The following is a 12,437-nucleotide window of genomic DNA, read 5'->3' on the forward strand; positions in this document are numbered from 1 at the left end:
CCTCCCACCTCACTTGCAGCCAAACTGGGCAAAAATCCAACAACTTCCTCTTCAAAAGCGTGCAATGATAAAAGCATTCAGTGTCTTGAGGATGAAACTCTCACAATGGGAAGGAAAAAACATCCTTGTCAGACAGACAGTTTGACAGAAGTCAGGCTGGGGACAAACTCTTAGAGCCCTGATCATCTTACATGGGCCTGTTTTGCACTCAACTTTATAAAGGCCATAAGAACAACTGGTAATGTTTCCCTTCCTTTCTCAGACTCTCTGATCCAAGGAGCACTTTGTTATCTTTCCACTAATCAAGAATTAAAATATAAATTCTACAGCTGAGGGGATGGCAGCCCCATAACCCTACTCTTAATGAGTATGTAGAAAGTTTCCTCGGGCCTTGACTCTGACATATTGACCCAATCTGAGTGGTAACTTAGCCCCTTGCCTCCAAAAGAGGAAAGTGTAATTCCTTTACCTAATGTTTGCATTGTTTCCATATTCTTCCCTAATCCTTCCAAGACTGCTATTACCAGTGTCATTACAGAAGTGTTGATTAGCACTCTTAAAAAGGAAGTAAAGGGGCGCCTGGGTGGCGCAGTCGGTTAAGCGTCCGACTTCAGCCAGGTCACGATCTCGCGGTCCGTGAGTTTGAGCCCCGCGTCAGGCTCTGGGCTGATGGCTCGGAGCCTGGAGCCTGTTTCCGATTCTGTGTCTCCCTCTCTCTCTGCCCCTCCCCCGTTCATGCTCTGTCTCTCTCTGTCCCAAAAATAAATAAAAACGTTGAAAAGAAAAAAAAAAAATTAAAAAAAAAAAAGAGTATCTTTGGGACATCAGAGAAAAATGAAAATGAGAAATAGGCACTTTATTTCATGCTAACATGGCACTGTTACAAATACTAAACTATTCTGGTCAAAGTAATACAGCATAGAAGGTACCTGAAGATTTGAGATTGAATTTACAAGAGTGTGTGCTATGTGACCCAGCTTAACCTGAACAGCTGGCCAAAAGAAAACAAACAATAGGAACAGTGAAGCACGCATATTTATAGAAAGAGTAAAAAAAGTTTGGTGAGAAAATGGTATTCATTTGGAAATGAACCCTAAAGAATTAAATAAAGTTCCACATATTTTAAAAACATGGGGTCAGAGTACAAAAAGTCAGCAGAGATCTCCCTGGACAGACAAGTTCCTTTTTCTTGTTAGATACTTGTTGCTTCCCATAAGAGAGACACTAGGTTTATTTCTAGCACTCCCACATGTGGTTTCCTCCCTTGGCCTGAGGTCACACAATGAATTTCATTTGGTGCTATATGTATTTTACAGTTGAATAGAATGGGTAAAATAAAACAGCAAAGAGAAAAGAACGTGGTTGGGAATTTTTAATTAAGGCAATGGAAGGGAGACAGGGAAACCAAAGGGACTCACGAAAGAAAAAGCTCTTTTGTTCCCTTTGCTTTTTTTCCTGCTTCTCTTCTTACTAGGACCTGCACCCCGGCCCTACATATGCCTTAATGCATGTCCTCCTCATAAGGGACAAAGAATGGTATCTTTGGAGTCTTCCAGCAAAATTGGTAATATCAAAACCACTGGCGCTAGGCATCTCAATGCCAAGACCACTGGTTTCAAGAAACAAGTGACTCTGATAGACACCTGGCCTCTGTCCTTGTTCTACCTGGTTCCTGGACGCCTGAGAGGACATGTACACCACACGACTGTCCCCAGTAAAAACCCCCACACCTCAGATAAAACCATACTCATGCTCCTTTCCTTTCCCAGTGTTCTAGACGGTTCATCTGTATCTGCTCTCCCTTTATCTTCAAAAAATTCTTCCACCACCTGCTGGCTCCCAAATAATTTCTATCCTGTGTGAAACCAGGGACCCTCTTGGCTGTTCCTGCAGGACCTTCTCTGAGTCCTTGGATATGGCCTGGCATCAAATCATTTGATAAAATGATAAAATCATTTTTGCGGCAGTTTACTTTATAGGAAGGGTCAGCAATCTTTTGGAGATTAAGCCGGAGAGTAAATATTACAGACTATCAGGTCACTACTCAATTCTGCAGTTACAGTATAAAAGCAGCCACAAGATGGTATGTAAACAAATGGGCTGTGGCTGTGCCAATACAACTTTATATACAAAAAGTAGGGGGTGCGCTGGGGGACAGTGTAGACCAGACCCTCTGGGTTTATGTTCCTCAGGCAGAATTCACAACCACCCATTCCTCTTATCCATCCAGTATTTCTTACATGTATGTGGTTGACTAAAAAACTTGATACCTATGCAAAACTAATTCTATTTTTTTACACCATTATATTATAAATTCCTCCTAATTTAAAAGCAAAAGTCTGGGGCGCCTGGGTGGCTCAGTCGGTTGAGCGTCCGACTTCAGCTCAGGTCACGATCTCGCGGTCCGTGAGTTCGAGCCCCACGTCAGGCTCTGGGCTGACAGCTCAGAGCCTGGAGCCTGCTTCCGATTCTGTGTCTCCCTCTCTCTCTGCCCCTCCCCCGTTCATGCTCTGTCTCTCTCTGTCTCAAAAATAAATAAATGTTAAAAAAAAAATTAAAAAAAAATAAAAGCAAAAGTCTGTCACTTATAATGCTCAAATGGTCCTTTTTAGATACATTATAATCTCACTCCCTTATTCCAATCATATCTGTAAGTCCCATAAAAGGAAAAACACCAACAGCAAATTGCTCTTTCTACTTCAACAGCACTAAAAAGTTTATCCTGCAAGGATCCAAGACTAGAAAACTCTTGCTTTCTTTAAAGAAATAAAACCTCAAATCAATGGAAAATTACTATTTGGGGCACCACAACACTGTGATAAACAAAGGGTTACTACTAAACATGTCTTCCCATGACTGTTTTCTTGCTTAGACTGGTAAAATGAAGAAATAACATCAAGTGTACAGTCTGATAGACCTGGATATGAACTTGGCTCCTTCAATTAATATTTTTGTAACATTTGACAAATTGTTTAATATCCCTTGAGCCTTGGGGCACCTGGTGGCTCAAGTGATTGAGGGACTGACTCTTGATTTCAGCTCAGGTCATGATCCCAGAGTTGTGGGATAGAGACCTAAGGGTGGAGCCTGCTTAAGATTCTCTCTCTCCCTCTGCCCCTCTGCCCCTCTCCCCCACTTGTGCCCTCTCTTAAAAAAATAAAAAAATAAAATTAAATTAAAAAAATCCCTTTAGTCTTAATTTTCCTCATCTGCTAAAAAAGAATAATACCACCTCATAGAGTATTTTTAACTTACATGACATTACATAGGTGAAGAACCTAATACTATGCCTGGTTTAGCAAGGATTTTTTTTTTTTAATTTTTAAAATTTATTTATTTATTTGGAGAGAGACAGAGACAGCATGAGTGGGGGAGGGTAGAGAGAAGAGAGGAGGGAGGGAGGGAGGGAGGGAGGGAGGGAGGGAGGGAGAGAGAGAGAGAGAGAGAGAGAGAGAGAATCCCAAGCAGGCTCCATGCTGTCAGCACAGAGCCTGATGTGGGACTCGAACCCAGGAACTGTGAGATCCTGATCTGAGCCAAAACCAAGAGTCAGATGCCCAACCAACTGAGCCATGCAGGCGCCCCACAAGTGTCTTAAGTTTAAAAACCCTAAAATATATTTAGTTATGAAGAAAACAATTCAAATTTCAAAACTTAATCAGGAAATACTTATAAGAATAAAGTCAATGTCAAGTATAACTATTTCCAACAAACTTGTGGCCTAAGTTGCTGTAGATTCTAAAACACATAAAAATTACAGATAAAGTAAAAGAGGTTTTATAAATAGTTATGGTAAATAAAGAAAGAAAAGGAGAACTCTGGGTCCCAGAAACTATTCATAGCACTGGCTGAGCAAACTACTAACTTGGTTGACAATTTAATGTCCATGAGAAGAGAGCTATGGCCTTGGGCCCATAAGAGACAGGATCTAGACCTGTGATCCTAAACAAAGCTGGGGATCTGAAAGCGCTAGCGCTGTCAAGTGTATGAAAAGGGAACTAGAAAATGTCTGCTCACTGACCAGAAGATGTGGCATGAAAGTCTGCCATCTACCTTGCGCACTAGATGGGGGGAGGAGGGGAACTTTCATGAAAATGCAGAAACTCAAGCCTTCTTACATTCTCATGAGATCCAAGTATAAACTATCTATGAAATATGAGAGCATGAAGGCTAAGAGTTAAAATAAAAACCGACTGATTGTGTGTAAAGACCTTGGGGAACAGTAGAAATTAAGCACAAACTCATTTTTGGAGGGTACTTTCATACCCTAGGGAGCAAAGGACCCCTCAGAGAAAACACAGTCGACACTAACAATGAATTCAAAACCAAACATTATTAACTACGCAAGGAAATGAAACTGGACAATGCAGAAGAGAAATTTAGTGAACTGGAAAGACAGTAAACAAGAAACTACAAAGAATGGCACATAAAAGTGGGAAATAGGTAAGACAGGTCAAGAGACATGCAGGACAAAACAGGAAAATCCAACACACCTCTATTAAAGCTGCAGAAGACTGTGAGAGTTTTATAGGAACTAAAACAAGCTGTATTTTCGCTAATTGTAGAGATACACTGAGAATAGGGGAGAAAAGATAAAAAGAAATCCATACACTAACAAACTATAGTAAAACTGCAGAAACCAAAGGCTAAGAGAAATTTGTTTTCTGCATTGGGGTAAAAAAATACCATTCAGACTGACAGCAGATTTGTAAAAAGTAACAGGTCAGAATACCAGGTGCCCCTAGACAAAAATGTAAAAACACTTATTTTAAGTATATTCAAAGAACTAAAAGAAATCATGTCTAAAGAACTAAAGGAAAGGAAAGCCTGAGAATGATGAATTATGATCATATAGTCTCTATTATTAAGAAACAAATTATTTAGGGGTGCTTGGGTGGCTTAGTCAGTTAAGCATCCAACTTCAGCTCAGGTCATGATCTCATGGTTCCTCAGTTCCAGCCCTGCGTCGGGCTCTGTGCCGACAGCTCAGAGCCTGGAGCCTGCTTCAGAATCTCTGTCTCCTTTCTCTCTGCCCCTCCCCCGCTCTGCCTCTCAAAAATAAATAAATATTTTTTTAAGTTTTTTAAAAAAGAAACAAATGAAACAAATTTAAATTACCCAAATAAAAATTCTGGAGTTAAAAAGGAGAACTGAAATATAAAATTCACTAGACAGACACAATACCAGATTTGAGCAGCAGTGAGAAAAAAATCCGCAAACTTTAAGACAGATCAAGTATCCAATCAGAGGAACAAAAGGAAAATAATGAAAAATTAACACAACCAGCAAGTACATAATGGTTGTACAGAGAGAAAAAAGGCAAAAAGGTATATGAAAAAAGCTAAAAACTTCTGAAATTTAATGAAAAACAATAATCTACATATCCAAGAGGCTCAATGAATTCAAAGTCAAACAAACTCCAAGAAGGACTAAATATATTATAACCAAACTGTCAAGATTCAAATAACAGAATCTTGAGGGGTACTTGAGTGGCTCATTCGCTTAAGCGTCCAACTCGTGATTTCGGCTCAGGTCATGATCTCATGGTTTGTGAGATTAAGCCCCACATCGGGCTCTGTGCTGACAGCACGGAGCCTGCTTAGGATTTTCTCTCTCCTTCTCCCTCTCTCTGCCCTCCCACAGTTCACATGTGTGTGTTCTCTCTCTGTCAAAATAAAATAAATAAACATTAAAAAAAAAAACCCAAAACACTGGGGCACCTTGGTGGCTCAGTCGGTTAAGTGTCCAACTTCGGCTCAGGGTCATGATTTCACAGTTTGTGAGTTCAAGCCCCATGTTGGGCTCTGTGCTGACAGCTCAGAACCTGGAGCCTGCTTCAGATTCTGTGTCTCCTTCTCTCTCTGCCCCTCCCCTGTTCATGCTCTCTCTCTCTCTCTCAAAAATAAACATTAAGGAAAAAAAAAAAAAAGGCCAGTATCTTGAAAACAATAAGAGAGATGTGACCAATCCCTTACAGGGATTCCCCTCACCCCCTGCCAAATTAAATAATTTCTCATCAGAAATCTTGGAGGCATGAAAGCAGTGGGAGGACATGTTAAAATGTGGTGAAAGACTGAAAACAGAGAATTCAAATTCCAGTAAAAGTATTCTTCAAAAACAAAGGAGAAATTAAGATTTCCCAGATAAATAAAGAGAATGAACAGAAGTTGGAGGACTCACTTCTGAATTTCAAAACTTAATACAAAGCACAGGAATCAAGAATGTGCATAAAAACAAACATGTAAAGCAATGAAAAAGAATTTAGAGTTTAGGTAAAAACCCTCACATTTATAGTCAGTTGATGCATGACAAGAGTGCCAAGACAACTTACTGAAGAAAGAATAGTCTTGGGGTACCTTGGTGGCTCAGTCAGTTAAACGTCTGACTCTTGATTTCGGCTCAGGTCACGAATGCACAGTTCATAGGATAAAGTTCCCCATCAGGCTCTGCACTGACAGCACAGAGCTTGCTGGAGATTCTCTGTCTCCCCACTACTCCCATGCTTGTGTGTACACTCTCTCTCTCTCTCTCAAAATAAACGTGAAAGAAAGAAAGAAAGAAAGAAAGAAAGAAAGAAAGAAAGAAAGAAAGAAAGAAAGAAAGAAAGAAAGAAAAGGCTATTCTAAAAAATGTATGACAGTAAATGGAAAATACTGATCAACTAGACAATTCTTAACCTCTAGACTGACTCAAGAGGGGAAAAAAATCTGGTAAGTCCAATAATCAATAAGAAAAACCAGTAGTCAAAAAGACCTAGACTCCAAAATCAACACCAGAACCAAATCTTTGCAGAAAGGGAAGAGGAGAAAGCACACTAACTTTGCAAATAAAATTTGCAAAATAAACTATAGAAGAATATCCTTGAAAATAATTGCACAGAGAAAAATATTTTTTTTTAAATAATGTACTAAAAAGTATAAACCCCTAAGGAACCTAGGTAATTTATAGCAATGGAAAACACAGTACTTTTCAACAATGAAAACAATACTGAACCAAAATATTAATAAAAGAAATGCAAATTAAAGTTCTATGGAGATACCATGTTATATCCATTAGATTTGCAAAAAATCACCAAGTTAACTGGCAAGGAGATACTTCTGGGTGGAAACAACACTGGTACAACCATTTGGACAATGGTGGTAAAGTTGAAAATACATATGTCTCGGGGCGCCGGGGTGGCTCAGTTAAGCGTCTGACTTCGGCTCAGGTCATGATCTCGTGGTCCGTGAGTTCGAGCCCCGCGTCGGGCTCTGTGCTGACAGCTCAGAGCCTGGAGCCTGCTTCGGATTCTGTGTCTCCCTCTCTCTCTGACCCTCCCCCGTTCATGCTCTGTCTCTGTCTCAAAAATAAATAAACATTAAAAAAATAAAATAAAAATAAAAATAAAAAAAGAAAATACATATGTCTCATTTATGAGTAAGCAATTCCACTTCCAGCTATTATAAACTAAAGACATCTTCCATATGTGAATGGTGAGCTATTTACAAGTGTTCAAACTCCAACAAATTTTTTGTTATTGTTGGAAAAAACAATGAATGTAAATAGCTATTAACAAAAGAATGGATAAACTTTTATATTTATTCAAAACATTAATAAAGAAGTGAAAATAACAAATTAGAACATCACATATTAATCTTATTAAATCCCGAAAAATGTTGTGAGAAAAAAGTAAAAGTTGCATGTGGTATGATAGCATTTAAAGTTCAAAACATACAATGGATACAAAATGTATAAGTAAAGCACAAAAATCTATATATTATAGCTTTAGAATAGTGGTTAATTCTGAGATGTGAGAAAGTAGGATAGAATGAGAATGCATTAAAATTTTATCTGCGTGTTTAATTCCTTTTTTAAAAAAGTCAGTTGGACGGAATGGGAAAAGATATTTGCAAATGACATATCGGACAAAGGGCTAGTATCCAAAATCTATAAAGAGCTCACCAAACTCCACACCCGAAAAACAAATAATCCAGTGAAGAAATGGGCAGAAAACATGAATAGACACTTCTCTAAAGAAGACATCCAGATGGCCAACAGGCACATGAAAAGATGCTCAACGTCGCTCCTTATCAGGGAAATACAAATCAAAACCACACCTCAGAGTGTGGTTTGGTCAGAGTGACCATAATGAACAAATCAGGAGACTATAGATGCTGGAGAGGATGTGGAGAAACGGGAACCCTCTTGCACTGTTGGTGGGAATGCAAACTGGTATAGCCACTCTGGAAAACAGTGTGGAGGTTCCACAAAAAATTAAAAATAGACCTACCTTATGACCCAGCAGTAGCACTGCTAGGAATTTACCCAAGGGATACAGGAGTACTGATGCATAGGGGCACTTGTACCCCAATGTTTATAGCAGCACTCTCAACAATAGCCAAATTATGGAAAGAGCCTAAATGTCCATCAACGGATGAATGGATAAAGAAATTGTGGTTTATATACACAATGGAGTACTACATGGCAATGAGAAAGAATGAAAAATGGCCTTTTGTAGCAACATGGATGGAACTGGAGAGTGTGATGCTAAGTGAAATAAGCCAACAGAGAAAGACAAATACCATATGTTTTCACTCTTACATGGATCCTGAGAAACTTAACAGAAACCCATGGGGGAGGGGAAGAAAAAAAAAATAGGTTAGAGTGGGAGAGAGCCAAAGCATAAGAGACTCTTAAAAACTGGGAACAGGGGCGCCTGGGTGGCTCAGTCGGTTAAGCGGCCGACTTCGGCTCAGGTCATGATCTCGCGGTCCGTGAGTTCGAGCCCCAAGTCGGGCTCTGCTGACAGCTCAGAGCCTGGAGCCTGTTTCAGATTCTGTGTCTCCCTCTCTGTGACCCTCCCCCGTTCATGCTCTGTCTCTCCCTGTCTCAAAAAATAAATAAATGTTAAAAAAAAAAACAAACAGGGGCGCCTGGGTGGCGCAGTCGGTTAAGCGTCCGACTTCAGCCAGGTCACGATCTCGCGGTCCGGGAGTTCAAGCCCCGCGTCAGGCTCTGGGCTGATGGCTCAGAGCCTGGAGCCTGTTTCCGATTCTGTGTCTCCCTCTCTCTCTGCCCCTCCCCCGTTCATGCTCTGTCTCTCTCTGTCCCAAAAATAAATAAACGTTGAAAAAAAAAATTTTAAAAAAACAAACAAACAAAAAAAAGAAAAAAAAACTGAGAACAAACTGAGGGTTGATGGGGGTGGGAGGGAGGGGAGGGTGGGTGATGGGTATTGAGGAGGGCACCTTTTGGGATGAGCACTGGGTGTTGTATGGAAACCAATTTAACAATAAATTTCATATATTGAAAAAAAAAGTCAGTTGGAGACATACTAACATCTGTCATTTAATTGCTAAATATGTACATGTATTAAATCCCAAAGTAAAACACATAAAAATTTTAAAATATTTTCTATACTTTCATGTATGAAAGAGTGCACAATTTAGAAAAATAAAATATAAAGAATTAGGTAAAAGAGGAAAAGGTAAATTCTGAGATGTGGGAAGGCAGGACAGGAAATCAAGAGTCAGATGCTTAACTAACTGAGCCACACATGTGCCCCTCATTCCAATTTCTAATTTTAAAGTAAATCCTGGGAATACTAGAGGTATAAATAAACTTGATACAGAGAGGTTAGTATTAATTTACAAAGACATGTGAATACTCGTGTTTTTGTTGTTAATCGTATCTTAAGCTATTTTATCGTTTAACAAAATCTTGGCTAGGAAACCAGTGGTATCCAACTGTTCTTGTATGTTGGAATTGTATGTTGTATTTGTACCTATATGTTGGAATTGATGTGTTCACATAATTATGACTAATATTTATTTTATATCTTGTATGAATAGCCTTTTCACATTTTTTCTCCATATTTCTTTTTTTTTTTAAGTTTTATTTATTTACGTAATCTCTACACCCAACATTGGGGCTCAAACTCAAGATCCCAAGATCAAAAGTCACACTCTCTTCTAACTGAGCCAGACAGGTGCCCCTCTCCATATTTATTTCTATGAGCTCTTTAAATATTTAGGATCATTATCCCTCTGTTCTGTTCACTATGAATATTGGGCCCAATGTGAGGCTTGACTTTTAATTTTGTAGGTTTGCAAGATTCAAATCTTATACTGTTAGGTAAATGTCAACATTTTGTTTGTGATTCTCTTCATTGCTCCTGACCTTAGAAGATCTGACATTGATTAAACTTAAAAAAATTTTTTTCAACGTTTATTTATTTTTGAGAGAGAGAGAGAGACAAAGCATGAGGAGGGCAGGGGCACAGAGAGAGGGAGACACAGAATCCGAAGCAGGCTCCAGGCTCTGAGTTGTCAGCACAGAGCCCAACACGGGGCTTGAACCCACAAACCATGAGATCATGACCGAGGCCGAAGTCAGACACTTAACTGAGCCACCCAGGCTCCTGATTAAACTTTTAAAATCCATTATGTTTTCTTTTTTCTGTTGCCATAAACCTGTTCTGCTGTCTACCTCTAATAATGGTGACAAGCTAAAAACCCTGGAGCACCCTTGAACATTTCCCTTTAGGGAAGGTAGAGGAATCAGTGTTACCAGGCTAAGAAGAGGGGCAGGCCATTCTCTGGCCTTGTCATTCTCATGACCACCAGTGCATCCTCCCTGAGAGTACCCTCAGAACCATAGGTTAGAGTGTGACTTTTGCTGCCTGTCTAGGCTTTACTGAAAGTGCAAACCTTTCTTTCTGGAGTCTCTGTAACATACACAGTTTTGTATCTGATGAGGTTTCAGTAAGACAATGCATTTGACAGTGTATCATACAACTATAAAATGTTCTATAAATATTACCATGAACACCAGTTAATAATAATAGCAGGAGGGAAGGAATAAAAATTTTTACAATTTTACTATGGAAAGAATACAACATGAGACAAAAATAAATTCACTAGAAATCTCACCGAAGATCCAGACCAGCTTCTTTCCAAAGTAAATCCATCAAGCGCAACATCTGGAGTGTCAACATATCTTGTCGTAAATCTAAGGGGGGAATACTCTGCTTTATTATAAATGCTTTCCACGTTATGTCTAATAACATTAATTCAAGACTACTAATTCAGATAGAACTAAAATCAATGACCAATAGTGTTAATATTTTCCCGAAACTTTAATGTTGAGTATACTTATTTTGTTAAATATTAGGTTTGCTGGCTAGCATGTGCCTGTAACACTATTTCAGAAATTAAGGTAAATTTTTTTTTGAGAGAGAGAGAGGGAGAGAACATGCACGCTCGCACAAACAGGGCAGAGGGAGAGAGAGAATCCCAAGCAGGCTACACCCTCAGTGTGAAGCATGATGCAGGGCTGGATCCCACAACCCTGGGACCATGACCTGAGCTAAAACCAAGAGTCAGACGTTCAACTTACTGAGCCACCCAGGTGCCCCAAGGTAAGTAATATTTTTAATAGGGGTGTCTGGCTGGCACGGGCAGTTGAACATGTGATTCTGGATCTCAGGGTGATGAGTTTGAGCCCCACAAACTCACATTGAGTGTAGAGATTACTTTAAACAAAATAATTTTCAATTGTTTACCATGTGTAAGCTACAATACTGATCGTATGGATGGTGTAATACTGTATAACACAGTAATGGCTATCTACAACATCTATACAATTCACACTGCTGATTTTTTTCTTTCCTGGTTGCGTTTAGGGATGCACAGAAGTTCTTAAAGATCACATAAGGAATTGTATGGTATGACAGATTACAGAATTGTAACAGTTGATTTTATTTGTTATCATATCCAAGGATAATTTTGAGGTAACAGAGGGCTTTGAAAGTATTGCTTTACATAGTAACATTCATATCATCAAGTGGGATTAGATGTCTAGCAAAACACTACAAGTTCTTTTTAAAATAGTTGTAAGCACACATATTATGGTAAGCATATTTACTAATGTACCTTTTATTCTTTTTAATAAACCCAACATACAAATACTATAATCCTTATGACCATGAAGAACCTGAAGTGCAATGAATTTTACGTGACTTATCTGTAATCATAACAACTAATGAGTGGTGGCTGTCTGGTTGGTGTAATCACCTCAGAGGCATTTCCTGTCAAAAAATATGAGTCATTAAGACATTTTAATTAAAATATAAAACTATGGCAGCGATATCAAAATTGCTGTCACTGAAACAGAATGTATGAATATACTACTGTGAAAATACTGTACTTCACAAGCTTCTTACCAAAGAATTAGACAGACTTTGTATTTTGTAGGAAAAAAAGATTTATTAGAACAGTGTATGTAAGTAAGCTGTAAAGATATTTTCTAAGAGGAAAAAAAAGGGATTCACAGGACACGCCAAATTCAACCTTATGACCATTGATAGCTACCTCTGGGCTTGCATCTGTTACACGTTTACACATCATTTTTCAGATAAAGCAAACTGACAACAAATGAAAAATACTAAGGAATTTGGT

At 38.9% G+C, this 12,437-nt stretch overlaps 1 protein-coding gene across 3 annotated transcripts in view; it reads right to left on the reverse strand.

Moving 5' to 3' along the window:
- The window catches only part of PIK3CB (phosphatidylinositol-4,5-bisphosphate 3-kinase catalytic subunit beta), a 182,221-nt gene that overhangs the window by 9,313 nt on the left and 160,471 nt on the right, over positions 1-12,437 (reverse strand). For all 3 annotated transcript variants that reach the window (XM_047098635.1, XM_047098638.1, XM_047098637.1), the window contains exon 19: positions 10,911-10,989. In XM_047098635.1, the coding sequence (XP_046954591.1) occupies positions 10,911-10,989 (79 nt within the window). The remainder of the gene's footprint in view (positions 1-10,910; positions 10,990-12,437) is intronic.

This window comes from Lynx rufus, unplaced genomic scaffold, assembly GCF_022079265.1.
Source record: "Lynx rufus isolate CCGP_SWC_20201006 ecotype Redwood Valley unplaced genomic scaffold, mLynRuf1.p SCAF_5, whole genome shotgun sequence".
Lineage (NCBI taxonomy): Eukaryota > Metazoa > Chordata > Mammalia > Carnivora > Felidae > Lynx > Lynx rufus.